This window comes from Narcine bancroftii, chromosome 10 (assembly GCF_036971445.1).
Source record: "Narcine bancroftii isolate sNarBan1 chromosome 10, sNarBan1.hap1, whole genome shotgun sequence".
Classification (NCBI taxonomy): Eukaryota; Metazoa; Chordata; class Chondrichthyes; order Torpediniformes; family Narcinidae; genus Narcine; species Narcine bancroftii.
Window position 1 is genome coordinate 68969416 of NC_091478.1, and position 21655 is coordinate 68991070.

Genomic DNA, 21655 nt, shown 5'->3' on the forward strand with positions numbered 1-21655 from the left:
CATAGTTGGGTGTGCCTGGAATGCCTTGCTAGGGGGTTGGTGGTGGATGCTGAAACATTAGGGGCATTGAAGAGGCTGTTAGAGAGGGACATGGATGAAAGAAAAATAAGAGGGTTAGGAAGAAGGGAAGGTGGGGGGGGGGGGTCCCGGAATATATTGATCGGCACAGCATTGAGGGCCGTCTACTGGGCTATTATGTTCTAGAAATATATCCTTTTCCTTAATTCACCATCATCTGATCATTATCGATCATTGCTGCGGGATTTACTTATCTAATGGCACATACTTGCCATTAATTGGGAACATCCTAGGGGTATTACTTGCTATGCGAATGCAAGTCTTTCTTTCCCGATAGTTTTGATTACAAGTTCCTGGAAGCTAGAGATGCTTCTAACTTTTAAAAACAAACTCATTTTCACATTATTTTGTGAACTAAAGCCAGAATCGAAGACGTCAATGCGGCGATGACTTCCCGTCGTTGGCCAGCGGCCGGCTGCGAGAGGTGGGCGGCACCCTTGGGATCGTTATCCAATCAGCAGCAGGGTTTCTGCCGCACAAGGTGCCGATAATCTTGCTTGTGATTGGACAAAGCAAGAATCGAAGATGGCGGCCGCTGTGGTGCAGCATGTTGTGGCAGATGCTGGCGCTTTCCTGAAGAACGCGCCTCTACAGGTGGGTGGCGTGGGCCTTGAGTGGAGGAGTGTCCAATTCTGGGGGTTCTACTGACAATCGTTTAAAACTTTGCTGGCCACGGGTGTCATGCCAGAAGGTGGGAGGGCAGTAAATGCAGCAGGTTCAAAGCAGATAATATAGGCCAGGTAGTCTAACATGAGTGATATGTGTTATTTAGAAAATCATTCTGAGGGGCACGATTAATCTCCACTAGGGCAGGCTGGAATTCATCAAAATAGTCGTTGGAACTTTATTTGGGCGGGCGTCTGGGCAAACCCCTTTGAAAGTTTCGCAGTATACTTACAGGGGCAGTATAGACAGTTGATGTTGTCTGTGTGGGCAACACTAAGGCTTTTGTATAAATCCCATATGAACTAAAGGGTATTGGCCTATGTGATTCAAGATACGTGGAGTTGGCAAATTTGATGCAAAATTGCCTTGGTTTCAGGAGATAGGGAATGAGGAGGGTTGTCTTAGTTTTGATGCTGCGGGTCCTCTTTTCTTTCTTTGGCTTCGCTTCACGGATGAAGATTTATGGAGGGGTATGTCCATGTCTGCTGCAGGGTCATTGGTGACTGACAAGTCCGATGCGGGACAGGCAGGCATGGTTGCAGTGGAAAATTGGTTGGTTGGGGTTGGGTGTAGGGTGTTGGGTTTTTCCTCCTTTGTCTTTTGTCAGTGAGGTGGGCTCTGCGGTCTTCTTCAAAGGAGGTTGCTGCCCGCCGAACTGTGAGGCGCCAAGATGCACGGTTGGAGGCGATATCAGCCCACTGGCGGTGGTCAATGTGGCAGGCACCAAGAGATTTCTTTAGGCAGACCTTGTACCTCTTCTTTGGTGCACCTCTGTCTCGGTGGTCAGTGGAGAGTTCGCCATAGAACACGATCTTGGGAAGGCGATGGTCCTCCATTCTGGAGACGTGACCCACCCAGCGCAGTTGGGTCTTCAGCAGCATGGATTCGAAGCTTGCGGACTCTGCCAGCTCGAGTACTTCAATGTTGGAGATGAAGTCATTCCAATGAATGTTGAGGATGGAGTGGAGACAGCACTGATGGAAGCGTTCTAGGAGCCGTAGGTGATGCCGGTAGAGGACCCATGATTCGGAGCCGAACAGGAGCGTGGGTATGACAACGGCTCTGTACACGCTGATCCTCTTTAGTTTTAGTTTGTGGGTCCTCTTTAGTGTTTGTTATATACTGGAATGTGAACATGGGAGGGCTGATGAACAGATTTGCCGATATTAGTCTTGTTGATTGTGAGAAGGATAATGGTCAATTGGCAAGATAGGTAGAGCTATGGCTGGTGCAATTTAATTCTGTGAAGTGTGAGCTGATAAACTTTGGGATGACTGGTAGGATTTCATCATTGACTGTTTGGGCTGTATGAAGCATTGAGAAACCCTTAAGGAAAATCCAAAGGATCCTTGAAGGGGGCAACAAAGGTCAATAATGTTGTGAGGAACGCAAATAAAATGTTTACTTTCATTAGTTGTGATACAAAATTTAAGTCAGGTCATGGTACAACTTTATACAGTAATGTTTAGGCTGCAACTGGAGTACTCCTTGCAGTTCTGGTTATCATAATTAGAAGGAAGAAACTTTTTCTAATGGAAAATGTGAATAAAATTGGAGGACATTGGTTCACAGTAAGCAGTGCAAGGTTCAGAGTGCATTTGTTTGAAATCTGTCATGATTTGTTTGTAGGGTGGCTGGAAGCAGAAACTCAAAGTTTAAGAAGCAACACTTCACTTGTCAATCTGCAGGGGTCATCTACTGCTCCCGCTGTAGTCTCCTCTACATCAGAGCAATAGGACACAGACTAGGAAGTTGCTTCATTGAGCACCTCGGCTCTGTCCGCCACAATAGTGTGGATCTCTCAGTGGCCACGCATTTCAATTCCCTGCCCCATTCCCTTGCTGACACGTCTGAAGGATGCTCTTGCAATGGAGGGAGTGCAGAGGCGATTCACCAGGCTGATACCTGGAATGGCAGGAATGACTTAGGAGGAAAGATTGCGCAAATTGGGATTGTACTCGCTGGAGTTTAGAAGATTGAGAGGGGATCTCATAAAGACATATAAAATTCTGGCAGGACTGGACAGAATGGATGCAGATGGGATGTTTCCAAGGATGGGAAAATCCAGAACCCGGAGCCATGGTTTGAGGATAATAGGCAAACCATTTAGGACTGGGTAATTTCTTTACCCAGAGGGTGGTGAATCTGTGGAATTCATTGCCACAGAGGGCAGTAGAGGCAGGTTCATTAAATATATTTGAGGGAATTAGATATATTTCTTCAATATAAGGGTATTAAAGGTTACAGAGAGAAGGCGAGGATGGGGTACTGAACTTTAAGATCAGCCATGATCTCATTGAATGGCAGAGCAGGCTCGAAGGGTCGAATGACCTGCTCCTGCTCCTATCTTCTATGTTTCTATGTCTATGGACTTTTGCTCACTCGCTTGCTCTATTCCCTTTCCCTCTGTCTCTTCACAGAGCTAAAATCAATTCTCACTGTTTGTCTTATCCTATCCAATTAAAAAGTTTTCTCTGTTGGTCTGTACTCCTTCCCCTTCCTTTCTTTCTGTCTTTTTTTCACTTGTACCTTGTGGAAGGGTTCAAGTCTGAAACATTGCTACTATACTTTTATCTCCTATGGATGCTGTGAGATTGGCTGAGTTCAACTACAATCACAACGTCTGCAGACTTTCGTGTTTCACTGAGGTATATTCATGTCCGGATGGAGCACCACCTGAAGGGGAACCTGCAGCTAATGGTGCACCTCTGGGAAGAGTCGTCGGAGTAACATGGGAAACTAACAACTGTCCATTTTACTGAAGCTGCATGCTATGTGGCAGTGATGAGGGGAATGTTTATGTTGGTTATGGGGTGAAGAAAAATTATTTAACTTGTTTTTCTTGAAGATGTAGTATCAGGATGAATGAGGCTGTAGATTTAGTGAGGAAGAGAGAAAACAAAAAAGTAACAGAAATGTACCCTGTAAAGAATTATAACTTAAATTGTAAGCACATCCCATGTATTACTTATGTAGAACCTAATGTTTGTATTGAAAATTAACAAGTGGTAGAAGTGGAGATGAGTAAATAGATTGACAATTGATGAAGAAATGTAATCCCCATCTCCAAGATAGTTCTGTTTCCTGTAGTTTGTGAAATTGCTTTTGTCCACATGTATCCAAGCATTTCCTTTTTGCCACAAATCCCACAAGAACAAAATAAAATATTAGGAAAGAGAAGTCCTTAGCTCTCAGAATCTGAGGGACTAGTTCAATCTGGGCCAGCAGTTTATCAGATTAACATATGATAGATGAGATTTCAATACCTTATTGCTTTTTGTTTTAAAAGGAGTTTGGTAAAAACATCTACACATTAAAAGAAGTAGTAAATGAAATAAGAGATAAGGAAACCAAGCGAAGGCTGGCAGTTTTGCCATACCAGCTCCATTTGAAAGAGCCATTTCCTGAATATATCAGACAAGGTGAGTTTTAAATTCATTAAATTGACTTTTTTTGAATTTCATGTTTTTTAGACAGTGGATACCTGTGAAGTAAGACTAACAATAATCTTTCCAGATGTCTCAATGCTTTCAATTGAGAGTGAGAAACTTATAGATTTTGATAAGGCTGGTTTCCAAGCAATGAGACCATTTACATTCATAGTTAACTAGTCAAATTTGTCCACAAGTGAAACAACAAAAAATTATTGGTACTGTTGCATTGTGATAAGATTCAAGATTCTTTTATTGTTGTGTAATAAAACAGGTGTAATATTACATGAAATTGCCTTTAGTCTGCAGTCAGGCAGACAAAGATTTGCCATCAGCAGAAATTGCCCAGCACCCCCTTTTAGTCAGAGAAAGAGAAGCAAAAGAGAGTCTCTTCAGAATCACTGAATGCCTGTGGATTTGCCTCCAGTGCTCCTGAAGCCTCTGCAGCCACACACACTTCAGTTCAAACCATACAAACCTGACATGATTAGGAAGCCTTCAGTGTTCTGTTACCTGGTACTTTGTCAGCTAGTCTCCAGCAGTCACTTGACCACAGTCATCAAGCAGCCCACAGCGTGGATAGGTTCCTCACCTCTAGTCAGCCACCTTTGTGTTCATCACCTGCAGAATCCCTAACTGGTCGACATCCCATAGGGCATCTCCTGCTTCTCCTCAAACAGGGAGTGGTCTCCCTATTTGAGAACCAGTACAGCCATGAAGACTGGAATTGTAGTTGCCAGAAAAAGTTGAGGAAAATATAAAAATTAACCATGCAAAACTAATAAACAATTGAAGATAGCAGAAATAATTTAAATATAAGAGTTTCAGGAGATTTAAACATTAGCTTTATTAGGGACGAGCTGGGTGGATATGTGCAATGTAGATTCCATGACACTAATCGAAACTAAAATAAGAAACTGCTGAACATGTTGAGTAATGACCTTTATACCAGTATTTAGTGGCAGAGGATAGTGTGCCAGACAAGTAACATTGCACCAAAAATCATAATTAACATGTGAAATAACTTGGAAGGAAGAAAATAATAGGATTGAAAAGATGAATTGTGGCTGCTTAAAGATGGAAGAGAATATCACTATTATAATGACTGCCCTATGTATAATCTTCCAATGTTTTCTCCAGTCAGGATTTATTCTTTGGTAAATTATGCATGTCGCCCTGCATTTAAATAAAATGATGAGTTAGATATTTAAGACGAATTCAGCTGTTCGGATGGAGTTAGCCAAAGCTTTCTAAAGGGGTAAGCCATGATTGACAATGCTCTTGACTATTCCTGAAGAGGTGGTTAAAGTCTAGGTGTTATTAATATGGAGTGCCAGAAAAGGGATTTAATAAAGGGACTCATAAGGAGTATACATAAAAGATGAAACTCGTCGGAACAAAGAAATTATTGAGTCACCTGGGAAAATTTGAGATATTAATGGGTGATATGATTTGGTAAAGTTGCAACAAATGGATTTTAGGAAAGACAAGTATGAATTAATCTGGGTCTTAAAGGCAAGGTGAATGTGAAAAGTTATTAATAGTGCAAGTACAAAAAGACTGGTGGCTCCATGAACATTATTAAATATTTTGGGGTATAGAAAATAAACAAGGCTATTAGAAACTAGCATTCATAATGAGAGAATCAGAATACACTCACTGGCCTTGGAGAGGTGAGTGTATTGCAGATTTCCCAGAAAGATAGTTGGATTTTAAAAAAAATATGCATGCCAAGATATAGACTGCTGGTTTGGATTAGTAGGAAGAGTCCTGCCCCTTGAATTCAGAATGTAACTTCAGGTATTGAGATCCAAAATGTTCCAGTGCAGCTTTGAAGCGCTGCTGTTTGGTTGAGAAGAAAAATATTTCTGCATTAGAAGGGAGGATTATGACCACAGGTCGTGTCCATGTTAGGGTTTGTAGAACTTCATGTGGGAATTGGTGGGTTGATCAAAGTAAATTTAAAAAAAAATTAAAAATATTCATGGGTTATTCCTGAGGTTGTGCAAAAAAACTTGGTTGCTCTTAAGCCTCACATTTCGTGATTTTTTTTCTTCAATTTTTATTTTCTTCATAGTGTCTGAATTTTCAAAAAAAACTGGTGATTATCCCAGTCTCTCGGCAACTGATATTAAGGTTCTGGCACTAACCTGTCAACTTGAAACTGAATTTGTAGGAGCTGGGCACTTGAAAAAAGAACCTGCACAAAATGTAAGCAATTTATCAGTAACAAGTTGTTTATATGAACTGAACATCAACTGTTCCGATGTCTGTAGCTGTGAAAAAGGACTGGAGATGGACTTTTCTTTGGGTTTATGTGCATCACATTGGTAGTGGAGGGTATTGTTTTTATTTATTAAGGAGGGTGTCTACTTGTTTTATGGATTGCATTTATAACATTAAACACTGAACATTCAACAAGTAGTATCTAAACACAGTGAAGCAAAAAACAAACTGTTAGAGGAACCCAGTGGGTTGAATAGTATTTGTGGAGGGTAAAAGAATTATGGGTGTTATTTGAGGCTGGATTGCAACCCAAAATATCAACAATTTCTCCCCCCCCCCACCTCCACTCCCCCCCCCCCCCACCACAAACGTATACTGCTTGGCCTACTGAATACACGTAGCAATTTTTTTCCCCAAAGGTTCCAGCATCCTTTGTCTCTTGTGTCTCCATTTAATCATTTGCCATTGAAGATTAATGGCATAATCAAAATTTGATTCTCCCAGAATCAGTGGCATCTCACTGGTAAGAAATTCAACAGATCATAAGTCAATCTTGCAGGTCAATGACAACGACTCCTCCCTTCTGGACAGACTAAACATGTTCTGCACATCGTTTAATGAGAAGAACAGGCTGACACCAAAGAAAGCTCCATCTCCCCCAATGAACCAGCCTCTTGCTGAAAAACTGGTTGCTCTTAAGCCTATGGTAATAGCCTGGTAGTGCAGAGAGTGAAGACCACCAAATTCCTTGGAGTCCTTTAAGAAGTGACCTATCGTGGACACACATCTCATTTGTCAGGAAGGTGCATAACGACTGCACTTCCTTGAAAGACTGAGGTGGACAAGAGTTCAGGCCACTATTTTGTCAACTTTCTACAGGCACTCTCGATAGCTGTAGTGCTTCTGATCAGAGAGTCATCACAGGACCATAAGGGATCACTGGTGTCTCCCTCCATCCACGTCAATGTGATTTTTCTGGAATCGTTTTTAAAGAGGGCTCACAAAATCAGAGAGGACCCCCTACCACCTTGCATGCAGTATCTTCCAGCTATTCCCTTCAGGAAAGAGATATAGATGTATTGGAGCTAGAACTACCAGGCTGAGGAATAACTGATAAATTGCTCCCTGGGACTCCACTGTTTAATATTATTTATTTTAGTAGCTATGCATATACACTGTGTATATGTATCATTTGTATGTGTGTTTGCACTGTTCTACCCCACTGTTTCGTCGGGTTGTACTGGTACAATAGGAAGAAAAACTTGAACTGTAATATCAGTTGAATGCCATGGCCACCTCTAATAATTTAGATCATGTCTCACTTCCAAATTTTAAAAAGGACACAATTGGAGCTCTGTGACCAGTGAGTGGTGTTCCACAAGGATCTGTGCTGGGACTCTTGGTAATATTTGGACATCTGATTAACTAGTTTGTGGATGACCCAAAAATGTTGGAATTGCAGATGGCCGGGAAGATTGTCAAATGTTAAGCAGGATACAGATCCAGTGGAAATTTTGCCAGAGAAATGGCAGATGAATTTTGTCTGGGTATGTTTGAGATGCTGCATTTTTGGAGATAAAGTGCAAAAGAGTAAATGACATGATCCACAGAAGAATTGATGTACAGGGGGATCATGGATCACAGACCCTTTACCCCCAACTTGCCCACGCTGCCCAAAATGCTCCACCCACACCATTCCTACCTTCCTATGTTTGACCCATATCCCTCTAAACCTATCCTGTCCATGTGTTTGACCAATTTTTTTTCTTGAACATTGCAATGGTACTTGCATTAATTGCCTCCTTCAGCAGCCAATTCCATACAACCACCATTCTCTGTGTGTAAAAAGAAAAAAAAAATGGTTCCTATTAAAGGTCTGTCCCCTCCATTTAAACAAATATCCTCTGGTTACTAATTTCCCCTTCTCTGGATAAAAGATTCTCGGGGTTGAGAACAATGTAAGGAAATGCAGAATCCTTTTCATTTTGTGTTTGAAGATTTGTCTCCCAGTCTCCTATTTATGAATTTAAATAGTGGCCATTGAGGTTACAAAACAAGACAAATATAAATCATTAGTCCAAAGAAAAATTTTGGTTGTCGGGGTTGCATATGACATTTTAGACATTGCAGTCATTACCTCAAGGTATAGACCCCCCCCCCCCACATTAGCAATCCAGTGATAACTTTGTGCAATGAAAATACTAGGTAAAGTCATCATGGAAAATCCAATTTGTGCTTTTTTTGGTAGGTTGAAGTGAGCACTACTTTAAGACACCCAGAGTCACTGATCAACATAGCGGGCTTCCATCTGCCATCCAAGGTAAACAAAAGTTAAAATTGGATAGTTAAGAACATTGTATGGTTTAACTTCTATTTTGAGCAACAGTATGAAACAGAAAATACTGAAAATAATCTGCAGAGATCAGCATTGTGAAGAGAAATACTTAATTTTTCAGATCAATCATTTTTCTGCAAACCCTTCCAGTGATTGGCCAAAAACAACAGACCTGTTTTTCCCTGGGGAGCTGACTGGTCTACTGAGCATTTTTACCATCTGCAGTAATTTGCAGTTTTTTGAGATGGGGGAGTTGGAACCAACAGCTTTCTACATACTGCATTGATAATTTCTGTTAAAGTTTACAAAAGCAAAATGCTGTAGTCATTCTTGTGACAATATAAGACCATTTGCACATAGAATTCCATACATAGCAGATGAAATTAATGATTAGATGATAAATGGAATTGTGCTGCATTTAGCCAACTGCACATAACATTGGCTAGATATGGAGGGTCAACTGAGCAACACTCTGCACCTGAAAATTGACCAGCTTTAGATAATGAGGCCCCACCAGGTTGTACTAATGGCCTTGTCTTTGTCGAGGGCTGCTAGTGGTGCTTTATTTCCTCTTAAACGTAGTTGATATAAGGGCATTGAACTCTGTTTCCCATATGAGCCAAGGAATCTCAGGAACACTGGCTGCCCATTGGAATTTATGTGGGGTTGAGTGCTTGTGTGACCGTACCACTCAGCAGGTCCTGGATTTACACTGGGGGGGGGGTCTCCACTAACCTCGAGGAGCGGGCTCCTCTTTCCACGGTGAGTCCCTGCTTTTTCGTGCAGGTAAGGCTTTCACCTTTCTCTTCTGGCATCTTTCTTTCTTCCCGTTGTTTTTGGGTTTTCTTTCTTGGATGCCATTTTCTCCACACCTTTATTTTATTTGCTGTGATTTGTGTGTCTGGGGCTTTGCTTTTTCTTCACTTTTTTCCTTCTTTTCTGGAGAGGGCTGGTATTCTCCTACCAGCCACTACTCCATCATGTGACTCCTTGTGTATGCATCTTCAGTACATAGAATATTACAGCACAGTACAGGCCCTTTGGCCCATTATATTGTGACAAGCTCTATATACGTGTATTATATCTACAAAAAAAACTAAGCACTCCCTACCTCTTAACCTTCATTTTCATTCATCCATGTGGTTGTCTAAGAGACTCTTGAATGCCTCTTTGTTCTATCCTATACACTACCCCTTTTTTTTATTTATTTTTTATTTTTTATTTTTCACACCATAAATCACATTAGCCATGATATACACTATTTCTTTTTCACACATATACAGTGACTTTTTCTCCCCCCCCCTCCTCCCAAGCCACCCCCCCATCCCCCCCTCTCATCCATTTTAGGTATACAATCTAGGTTGCATTAAGCCAGTCAGACAATGTTGTCATTCAACAAAAATACACCAGAAATTCTACTGAGTCCATTCTTTTCTTTCCTTCTCCTTCCATCAACTTAGGTAATGTTTGTCCCCGGTAGGTTTTCGCTATTGTATTTAATGTAAGGCTCCCATACTTGTTCGAATATTTCAATATTATTTCTTAACGTATATGTTATTTTTTCTAATGGAATACATTTATTCATTTAAATTTAGTAGTTTCTTCCTTTTAATTTGGTTATGTATTCCATTAATATTTAAAGTCATATAGTTCAGCGTAGCCCTTTTATATTTTGTTTATCTTCTCTTTCCGTTTTTCCATCATTACCTTTCCTCCTTTTCCATTTCTGTTTTCTTATTTTCAACTCTTTATAAGACAACATTCCTACAACATCCAACATTTTCCTTATTCTCCTATTTCTATCTTATTTATCCCCAATCTCCCCTTCCCCTCCTAAGTTGTCCTTTATTCCTTGTCGGACAACCACATCTCCCCTCTCCATTTGGATTTGCGAATCCACTCGCAAGCGTCAACTGATTTTGCAGTGACCGCTATTTCCCCCCACCCAGCCCCCCCCAGAAAAGATTTCACTTTTCATATGTCACAAAGGTCACTCTTTTAATTCCCTCCTTATTCTCTCTATTCCATTACCTTCCCTTATTAATTCTTGTCTATACTATCTATATTTTCCTCTAAGTACAGATACATTCACGTATGCACATTGTCTCTATTCACTCTTATACCTCTTTACCTGCATACATATCAATCGTGATCATTTTTACTCTCATTACCCGTCTTCATCCCTCAGTCTATTTTTGTCTTTACCCACATACATATCAATCGTGATCATTTTTACTCTCATTACCCGTCTTCCTCCCTCAGTCTATTTTTGTAATTGTTCTGCAAATTTTCGTGCTTCTTCTGGATCCGAGAATAGTCTGTTTTGTTGTCCTGGAATAAATATTTTCAATACCGCTGGATGCTTTAGTATAAATTTATACCCTTTCTTCCATAAAATCGCCTTTACTGTATTGAACTCTTTTCTCTTCTTTAGGAGTTCAAAACTTATATCTGGATAAATGAAGATTTTTTGCCCTTTGTACTCCAGTGGTTTGTTGCCCTCTCTTACTTTTTCCATTGTCTTCTCCAGTACCTTTTCTCTTGTAGTATATCTTAGGAATTTTACTACAATAGATCTTGGTTTTTGTTGTGGTTGTGGTTTAGAGGCCAATACTCTATGTGCCCTTTCTATTTCCATTTCTTGCTGTAGTTCTGGACATCCTAGGGTCTTAGGGATCCACTCTTTTATAAACTCCCTCATATTCTTGCCTTCTTCATCTTCCTTAAGGCCCACTATCTTTATGTTATTTCTTCTGTTATAATTTTCCATTGTATCTATTTTTTGAGCTAGTAGTTCTTGTGTCTCTTTAGTTTTTTTTATTAGATACCTCCAATTTCTTTTTTAAGTCTTCTACCTCCATTTCTGCTGCTACTGCCCGCTCTTCCATCTTGTCCATTTTCTTTCCCATTTCTGTTAAGGTCATATCTATTTTATTCATTTTCTCTTCTGTGTTGTTTATTCTTTTTCTTAAATCATTAAATTCCTGTGTTTGCCATTCTTTAAATGACTCCATGTATCCCTTAATAAGAGAAAGTACCTCCTTTATCTTGCCTTTCTTCTTCTATTTCACTGTACTCTTCCTCTTCCTCTTCTTCTTCCTCTGGGTTGGCCATCTGTTGTTTCTTTGTTGCCCTTTCCTTCTCTTCTTTCTTGTTTCTATTGTCTTCTGTGGTCTCTTCTTGCTGCAGGTGTTCTGCAGCTGTCGTTGCCGGCTGTGGAGATCGACTCCCCAGCTGGTCCCCCCTCCCGTCGGTGTGTTTTTTTTTTTCATGCGCGGTTGCGCACTTTTACTCGGCTCAGCGAGCCATTTTTGTAGTCCATTATTTACCGACCTGAGGGAGCGGGTTTCTCTCTCCGCAGCGGGCATCTTCGGACAGGTAAGGCCTTCACCTTTTTCCTCCGTTGTCTTCTCTTCCTCTCTTCTTACCGTTGATTTCGATTTTTCTTTTTTTGTCGCCATCTTCTTTCCACCTTTATACTCACTTTTCTGTAACTTTTATTTCTGTGCCTTTGTGTTTTCCTTTGTTTTTCCCGACTTTTCTGGAGAGGGCTGGAGTTCACCGTCCGGCCACTACTCCATCACGTGACTCCCCCTCCTATACACTAGCCCTTGAAATGCCATCTAGGCACCCATAAATCTCTGTGTATATATTTAAAAAAACCTACCCCTGATGTCCCCTAAACTTTTCTTCACTTTGTACAGATATCCTCTAATGTTTGCTACACCTGCCCTGTGAAAACTGTGCTTGCTATCTATGCCTCTCATAATCTTGCAGACCTCACCTTACATCGTTTGCTTCAGAGAAAAAAGCTCTAGCTCTGCTAACCTTGCTTCATAAGACACATTTTCCAATCTAAGGGCAACATCCTGGTAAATCTCCTCTGCACCCTGTCCATAGCTTCCATCTCATGAGGTGACCAGACTGAATATAACATTCTTAGTGTGGTCTCACCAGAGATTTATAGAGCTGTAACATTACCTCATGACTCCTGGACTGAATCCCACAGCATGACATAAGCCTTCTTAACAACCTAGTTTAAAAAAAAAAAAAAATTTTTCATGTCTGATAACTAGAAATTCTGCCTGGCCTACAGATAAAGAATCTCAGGTGTTGTATGTGATGTCATGCATGTACTCTGACAATAATTCTAAACTTTGATTTTTGATTGAGTGGTGTCAGAGGTTCTTCTTTGGCTTGGCTTCGCGGACGAAGATTTATGGAGGGGGTAAAAAGTCCACGTCAGCTGCAGGCTCGTTTGTGGCTGACAAGACCGATGCGGGACAGGCAGACACGATTGCAGCGGTTGCAAGGGAAAATTGGTTGGTTGGGGTTGGGTGTTGGGTTTTTCCTCCTTTGCCTTTTGTCAGTGAGGTGGGCTCTGCGGTCTTCTTCAAAGGAGGTTGCTGCCCGCCAAACTGTGAGGCGCCAAGATGCACGGTTTGAGGCGTTATCAGCCCACTGGCGGTGGTCAATGTAGCAGGCGCCAAGAGATTTCTTTAGGCAGTCCTTGTACCTTTTCTTTGGTGCACCTCTGTCACGGTGGCCAGTGGAGAGCTCGCCATATAACACGATCTTGGGAAGGCGATGGTCCTCCATTCTGGAGACGTGACCCATCCAGCGCAGCTGGATCTTCAGCAGCGTGGACTCGATGCTGTCGACCTCTGCCATCTCGAGTACTTCGACGTTAGGGGTGTAAGCGCTCCAATGGATGTTGAGGATGGAGCGGAGACAACGCTGGTGGAAGCGTTCTAGGAGCCGTAGGTGGTGCCGGTAGAGGACCCATGATTCGGAGCCGAACAGGAGTGTGGGTATGACAACGGCTCTGTATACACTTATCTTTGTGAGGTTTTTCAGTTGGTTGTTTTTCCAGACTCTTTTGTGTAGTCTTCCAAAGGCGCTATTTGCCTTGGCGAGTCTGTTGTCTATCTCATTGTCGATCCTTGCATCTGATGAAATGGTGCAGCCGAGATAGGTAAACTGGTTGACCGTTTTGAGTTTTGTGTACCCGATGGAGATGTGGGGGGGCTGGTAGTCATGGTGGGGAGCTGGCTGATGGAGGACCTCAGTTTTCTTCAGGCTGACTTCCAGGCCAAACATTTTGGCAGTTTCCGCAAAGCAGGACGTCAAGCGCTGAAGAGCTGGCTCTGAATGGGCAACTAAAGCAGCATCATCTGCAAAGAATAGTTCACGGACAAGTGAACACTGAGTTAACTGCTTATAGGGCATGGAGTGAGGGAATGGCTCAATATTTTGTCTGAACATGTGGTCCCAATAGCAACTTAAATCCCTGAGGGATAATAGAATAGGTGTCTTAGAGTGAATCTTAAATTTATAGTATGTCATTCATATACAAGAACGTAATTTTTTTTTGAAAACCAAAAACCGAACATTTTTTCCATGGGTGTTGTCTGCACACCAAATCTCACATTTGGCATCAAATGTGACCCAGCACGACCCACGCTCAACTCACACTTGAATATTCTGTGTTGGTAATTAGGAAATACTTGTTTTATAGGTGCCAGTGGTAAAAGTGTCCATCATCTCTGATTCATTGTATACGGACGCCTGATTTATCACAAACTGCTCCCGTATCCCGCCCCCATCCAGCGCCGCATCAGCCCCCTCCCTCCCCGACTAGCACCACTCAGTAACTTGTATGCCTTGTTAGCTCAATGTATTGTCAATTTATTTTTAGTACTTAATGCTGCCTACTGTTTAAAATCTTTGTAATTCAGAAACACTTTTATACATTTGTACTAATCCATCAAATGTAATAAACATTTAAAACCATTGTCATTTTTATGTAGCAGAATCCTCAAACCAGTCTCGCAAAAGGAGATTGTATACTTCCTTTAAGTTCAGAGGAGCTGTGCCATCCTGCTAGAACAAGTCATTCCAATGAGTCACAAGAAGCTGATTTATCAGAATTTGAATCCTTTCATTTCTGGAGAAGCCCACTACCAAGTATTGAAGATGATCTACAAGAGTTGCTGGCAAGTAATTTAATTTTATTCTATTGGTTATTAATTTGAAACATTTATATTTGTGGTATTTTCTATTTTCATTATATTTACTGCTAGGGTTTTATTCAGCATCAAAAACGAGTAATGTTGGTACAAAATTAGAAATTAAAGATTCCATTTATTGACATGTACACAATTGTTTTGTTTGCCCTGTTAAGCCACACAGAGGGGCACCACTAGCCACTATCACGAGAAGAAAGAAGCAAAAAAAATCCTTTCCAAGATGGCGTGTTTGTGGCTCCTGCCACCCCTGCGATGACTGTGTCTCTGTATCCACACAGTGTCTTGTTAAGTGTTGAACGTGGATGGTCCTGTCCTATAAACAATTTAAATGTGGCTGGGGAAAGCTGGGTACTAGAATCCTGCAAAGGAACGCTGGAAAAATGTCTCCGCTCCCATGTTCTTCCCAGGTCTACACCAATGCCAGCACTGCCATTAGCAAATGTAGGTCAACTTTCAGACACTGGAAATAATTCTAACTATTCCATTTGTAATGTTTTGCTACCTTTCATTAATTAACAGAACACAGATTATGTCAGTATTTCAAAGGAGAAATCAATGAACCAGGACCAAGCAGAACTGCATGGAAGTGAGGAGGAGGTGGATGACGATAATGATGGATGGATAACACCAAGCAACATTCAGCAGATTTATCGAGATATGAACTGCTCTGAGACTGCAGCAGATGTCACAGTTGGTTGTATGACTACAGACTTTGCAATGCAGGTATTGGATATTGTTTAAAGTGTTGGGTATAAATGTGCAAGTGACATTGTCATTGTTGCCATGGTGTCTCTGCAGAACTAATGTTAAAATCATTTAAAGGATAGGGTCCAACATGAAGAAAATGAGCTTCCTCGAGGCCACGTGAGCAACGGAACAGGTTTTGTGGTACACTAGACAGAGTAGAAAATGAGGTTTATTGAGCGATCAAGGCTCCGAATCATGGGTCCTCTACCGGCATCACCTACAGCTCCTAGAACACTTCCATCAGCGCTGTTTCCGCTCCATCCTCAACATTCATTGGAATGACTTCATCATCAACATCGAAGTACTCAAGCTGCCAGAGTCCGCAAGCATCGAATCCATGCTGCTGAAGACCCAACTGCGCTGGGTGGGTCATGTCTCCAGAATGGAGGACCATCGCCTTCCCAAGATCGTGTTATATGGCGAGCTCTCCACTGGCCACCGAGACAGAGGTGCCCCAAAGAAGAGGTACAAGGACTGCTTAAAGAAATCTCTTGGTGCCTGCCACATTGACCACCGCCAGTGGGCTGATATCGCCTCCAACCGTGCATCTTGGCGCCTCACAGTTCAGCAGGCAGCAACCTCCTTTGAAGAAGACTGCAGAGCCCACCTCACTGACAAAAGACAAAGGAGAAAAAACCCAACACCCAACCCCAACCCACCAATTTTCCCTTGCAACCGCTGCAACCATGCCTGCCTGTTCCGCATCGGACTTGTCAGTCACCAACGAGTCTGTAGCAGACGTGGACATACCCCTCCATAAATCTTCGTCTGCGAAGTCAAGCCAAAGAAAAAAGAAGGCTGAGACATCAAAAGTAGACATTGGGATAGAAGGTTGCCTATTTTGTACATTGGACTAGAAGTTTTACCTGCATTGTACTTGTGCTTTATGTTGAATGAATGCACATTATTTATCCATCACTTGCTGTCATTAAAATGTTGTTTATTGTACATATTCTTTTCTGACTGCATGGGATATTGCATTGTGTACATTGATTGTATTTGCCAACAATGCAAAGTGATAATTGTGGGTTCTTTACTTTTTTAGAATGTCCTCATTCAGATGGGACTTAATGTGATTTCTTTGAATGGAATGATTATAAAGCAGGCAAGGAACTTTGTTCTTCGTTGTCATGGATGTTTCAAGTGAGTATGAATGGTGAAGGAGTTTTTTCCCTTTTCTACATGTGGTGCCTGACCAGAATGTTTTCAGCATTTTCTGTTTTTATTTGAGTACTCACATGCATATGTAGATGTTTCTGATGTTCGAAACTAATAATAGAATGCATAATAGGACACAGGATGCTGAGTGGTAATTGGAGATTACAAAATGAAATCCCTGCATTCATTAGGTCATTGCATTACGTGAATCTATGTATAACCTGGGAGAGATTTTTTTTTTAAAAAAAAGCAAGATGAAAGATGCATGAGGATATTGGGATATTAACTGGAAATTAAAGCAGTAGAGGGGGAAAAGTACATTTTCAAGATACTTGAGAATCTGAGAAATAGAGCGCACGTATGTGATATAATGGAATGGGCTTTAGTATCTCTGATATGTGGGAGAAGAAAAATCTGGTACCAATATTATCTTTACATACAGTATGTTTATCTGCATCTAGTTAATTGAGCTGTAATGGATCTTAACCTTGCAGTGGGAAATGATTCTATTCTCCTTGGACCCAAAAGCAGTATCCAGTAATTAATGAGCAAGAATATTGTATATAAGAGACCTCCTTTGGACCAGTGTTGTCTTCAAGCTGAAGAGCATGGCATGGTTTTGCATTTTCCATACCAGACATGCTTGATTCCCCTCTAGTTGCTAACTTTTTCAGATTTACACACACATCAGTTATGTAATGTACACTGGTCATGATAATCATTCTGCGTGAAAACTGGCCTTGCCCATGCAAGTTGGGCCAAAAATGTCACACCTGTCTGCGCTTGGCCCATATCCCTCGAAACCTATCCTTGTATCTATTTTTTTTTTGGCTTAACCACCTCCAATAAGCCGTTCCATACATTCACTACCCTATTTTTTTTATTAAAAAAAAACTTGTCATTTCGTTTCCAGTCAAATTTCTGCCCTCTTACCTTAAACTTTTGTCCTATTGTTTCTTATTACCCTACTCTGGACAAAACTTTCTGCATTCACCCAATCTGTTCCTCTTGTTATTTTTGTACACCTCTCTAACCAGGCTGAACTAAGAACTCACAACCCGTCTTCAAAATGTGGCTTTTTCCACAAGCTTGCCAACTTGTCATGTTCCAGTCCCAGCTGCTGCTACTGAACTGTAGAACTGAATTCTCTCTCCCTCCTTCCCAAAAGATGTCTAGCATGGGGCAAAACTCCAGTATTTCAAATAAGATCTGTTTTAAAGTGTTTGTATGTGACCTACTCTAACAAACCTTTCCCAAATTATCTTCCAAAAACATATCTATATACTCTGTCATACAACATCCAAGCAACTTGAAGAATCATGCAAGTTTTTAAAAATATTCCATTTATTAAAATATGCAAAGACAATGAAGATAATTGAATGTTAGAGTTATGCACTGAAATGATCTCCGGGTTTAACTAGGATCACAACTAACATGAATAAGGAATTCTGCCCAAACTGTGGTAACAAGACGCTGAAAAGGGTTTCCGTGTCAGTGAATGAAGATGGCAGTCTTCACCTCCGCTTGTCAAAAAACCCAAAGGTGCTAAATCCACGAGGTCTAAGGGTAAGATCAGGCTTCATTTTTATTATTTAATATGAAATGTTCTTTGAGATGTCAATTTTGCTATATAATTATTAACATTAATTATTACCTGTGTATATTTGCTAATATAGTTTACATATTTAAAAGTGGTGCATGTATATTGAGATACAGCTAGCAAATTAAAACAAAACCTTGGGATTATTCATTTTTTGACATTCTATAAGCATGATATCAACTAGACTTGCATTTTTTTTACATTGTCTTCCAGTTAAAACTGGCATATTGTCCAGCAATGGGTGGGGGGGGGGGGGGTGGGGAGTTGATTATTGAAACCTTATTAGGAAAGGCAATAGCATCTGAAATGTTGACAATCTCCCTTTCCCCCCACCCCACCCCACCAAATTGTTGAACTGGTACCTTTTTAATGGGAGTGAGAGGGAAGATGATGGAGAGATATATTTATCAGCAGAATTTATTTTCTGGATTTTGAGGGATGTGCACTGGAAATTAGATAGAGGACAACTGATCATATTTTAAAAACGGTTATTTGTTATTCAGCATGATATATTAAATATCTGGAGTTTAAATTCTCTGAGTGAAATGACATATTTAACCTGTTCAATAGCATTCTCTGCCATTACCACATGGTGGGAAACATGCCAATAATCCACATTTGAGTGAGGACCAGCACTTTCCTCAGCAACGACTATCCAAGAAAGCAAGGCAGAAGACAAGTGTCTTTGATCCGGATTATATTGCTGGAGTTTCCCCATTTGTGGAGAATGATGTCTACAGCAGAGCTGCTCACTTAAACATTCGGGACAGCAGATATGGAGGTGGGAGGAGGAGGTTGAACCCAAATGCTGTTACAAAAAAATATGTTAAGAAATAAAGGTTTGTTTTCCTTCCTGTGGCATCCCAATTTTTAGTATCTTAGTAGAGATTATTATTAAAATTTTAATTACAGAAGTATTTGTGTATCATTTATATTAATTTAAATTAATTAGGAGTTATTAAGTGTACTATAGAATGCATGATGCTGAAACAAGCCATGAAGGACTTCAACAATGAAGATGCTGTTTACATCCGGTACTGCACGGATGGCAGTCTCTTCAAGCCTGCAAGCTCACACCAAGACACAAGAGCAACTTGTCCGTGAACTACTCTTAGCAGACGCCGCCGCTTTAGTTGCCCATTCAGAGCCAGCTCTCCAGCGCATGGCGTCCTGTTTTGAGGAAACTGCCAAAATGTTTGGCCTGGAAGTCAGCCTGAAGAAAACTGAGGTCCTCCATCAGCCAGCTCCCCCACATCTCCATCGGGCACACTGAACTCAAAACGGTCAACCAGTTTATCTACCTCGGCTGCACCATTTCATCTGATGCAAGGATCGACAACGAGATAGACAACAGACTCGCCAAGGCAAATAGCGCCTTTGGAAGACTACACAAAAGAGTCTGGAAAAACAACCACCTGAAGAAACACACAAAGATCAGCGTGTACAGAGCCATTGTCATACCCACGCTCCTGTTCGGCTCCAAATCATGGGTCCTCTACCGGCATAACCTATGGCTCCTAGAACGCTTCCATCAGCGCTGTCTCCGCTCCATCCTCAACATTCATTGGAATGACTTCATCACCAACATCGAAGTACTCGAGCTGGCAGAGTCCGCAAGCATCGAATCCATGCTGCTGAAGACCCAACTGCGCTGGGTGGGTCACGTCTCCAGAATGGAGGACCATCGCCTTCCCAAGATCGTGTTATATGGCGAGCTCTCCACTGGCCACCGAGACAGAGGTGCACCAAAGAAGAGGTACAAGGACTGTTTAAAGAAATCTCTTGGTGCCTGCCACATTGACCACCGCCAGTGGGCTGATATCGCCTCCAACCGGGCATCTTGGCACCTCACAGTTCGGCAGGCAGCAACCTCCTTTGAAGAAGACCACAGAGCCCACCTCACTGACAAAAGACAAAGGAGGAAAAACCCAAGACCCAACCCCAACCAACTAATTTTCCCTTGCAACCGTGCCTGCCTGTCCCGCATTGGACTTGTCAGTCACCAACGAGCCTGCAGCAGACGTGGACATACCCCTCCATAAATCTTCGACTGCGAAGCCAAGCCAAAGAAAGAAGAAGAATGCACTAAAGTATTAGGATGTGGTATTTACAGAAATTTTGAAATGAAGCCAATATGTGAAACTTTTTCTAAATGGTGTATTTAAATTTGAATTACTTCGTAAGAGGATTTAGCAGCCCAACTGCACCAAGTCATATTATTAGAACACTAAAGAAAACAATACTCCTTACGGCTTCTGTTGGACAGTCTCCCACTATCATCTTTTTGTGTTCTGTGGTGGCAGATGGGGTCCCAGAGGTGCTTGAGAGTGGGCCGAGGGAAATGAGTTTCTACCACTATTTTTGTTAAGCTTCTGTATGATGCTAACAAAGGGAATGGGCCAAGAATTCCTAAGAGTCAACAAGGATGTTTATGGTACCTTTTCAAAGAGGCTTTGAGAATATCTTTGAATAGGTTTCTCTGTTCTCTTGATCTTTTATAGAGTGTATGGGTGTCTTTTTTGGGAATGTAAAGCACAAAGGATGTGGGCTTGGCCACTGGAACTAGATGAATAAGAGCCTCTGGCTGGGATCATTCATATGGGAGAGGACTTGAGTTACTGTTTGATTTGGAGGATTTTGTAGATTGCGGTACATGGTACTGGTGCAATCTTTGAGCTATGTGATTTATGTAGCCACATTCTGGAATCATAGAAGCACTGTTCTCCAGTAGTCTAGGAGCTGTGCTAGTGTACTGAAGGTGAGGATGAATTTCAGTGATATCGGACTTTACTGAGAGCTAGTTTCTGTGAGATGGAGGAGGGTTTTACAAGGGTCTCAGCCTGGACATTTGGCAGGGAGTGTTATGCAGAGAAAGTAAATCCAGCAAGGACATTGGTTTTGCATATATCTAATGCAAAGCCCCTTTCTCTTTTATGCATCATTAACTAAATTGCCTACAAATTGAAAGCTGCCCTCTGTGCGTAAGCAAATGTTGTCTGAATGTTCTAGTTCTGTGAGTAATCAGGTTAGGAATATTAGTTCTGGTGATCAGTTGAGTGAGGTTGAACAATTTCCCATATACCTACTAAATCAATGACCACAAGACATAGGAGCAGAAACAGGCTATTCAGCCCATCGAGTCTGCTCCACCATTCAATCATGAGTTGATCCATTTTCCCCACTCAGTCCCACTTTTGCCCTTCCCTCCATGACCTTTAATGACCTGGCTAATCAAGAACCTATCTCTGCCTTAAATACACCCAATCATGGACATGAGACTTACAATGAAGCTGTCCAAATTTCAAATCCAGTTTGTGTAGACTGCTTTGGTGGTGGCCAGGAAGTGCATAGTGGTTACTTGGAAGTTGGACTCTCATTTAGGCAC

General features: G+C 41.4%; 1 protein-coding gene across 2 annotated transcripts; it reads left to right on the top strand.

Moving 5' to 3' along the window:
• The first annotated feature begins 571 nt into the window (after positions 1-571).
• On the top strand, positions 572-19185 carry nob1 (NIN1 (RPN12) binding protein 1 homolog). Of its 2 annotated transcripts, none has more exons than XM_069901262.1 (9): positions 572-672; positions 4034-4166; positions 6253-6386; positions 8650-8721; positions 14547-14732; positions 15285-15488; positions 16558-16655; positions 18092-18236; positions 18841-19185. In XM_069901262.1, exons 1-9 carry the CDS (start codon positions 604-606, stop codon positions 19105-19107), a joined length of 1308 nt encoding a protein of 435 aa, XP_069757363.1. In that variant the 5' UTR covers positions 572-603; the 3' UTR covers positions 19108-19185. The 2 variants fall into 2 exon arrangements, with proteins under 2 accessions (XP_069757363.1, XP_069757365.1); XM_069901264.1 differs by having other exon boundaries at positions 14550-14732.
• The last annotated feature ends 2470 nt before the right edge of the window (positions 19186-21655 follow it).

Coding starts and splice junctions, on each gene's coding strand:
- nob1 (XM_069901262.1), top strand. CDS start 604: ATGGCGGCCGCTGTGGTGCAGCATGTTGTGGCAGATGCTGGCGCTTTC. Junction 4,167..6,252: donor TCCTGAATATATCAGACAAG/GTGAGTTTTAAA, acceptor TTTTCTTCATAG/TGTCTGAATTTTCAAAAAAA. Junction 16,656..18,091: donor CGTTGTCATGGATGTTTCAA/GTGAGTATGAAT, acceptor GGGTTTAACTAG/GATCACAACTAACATGAATA.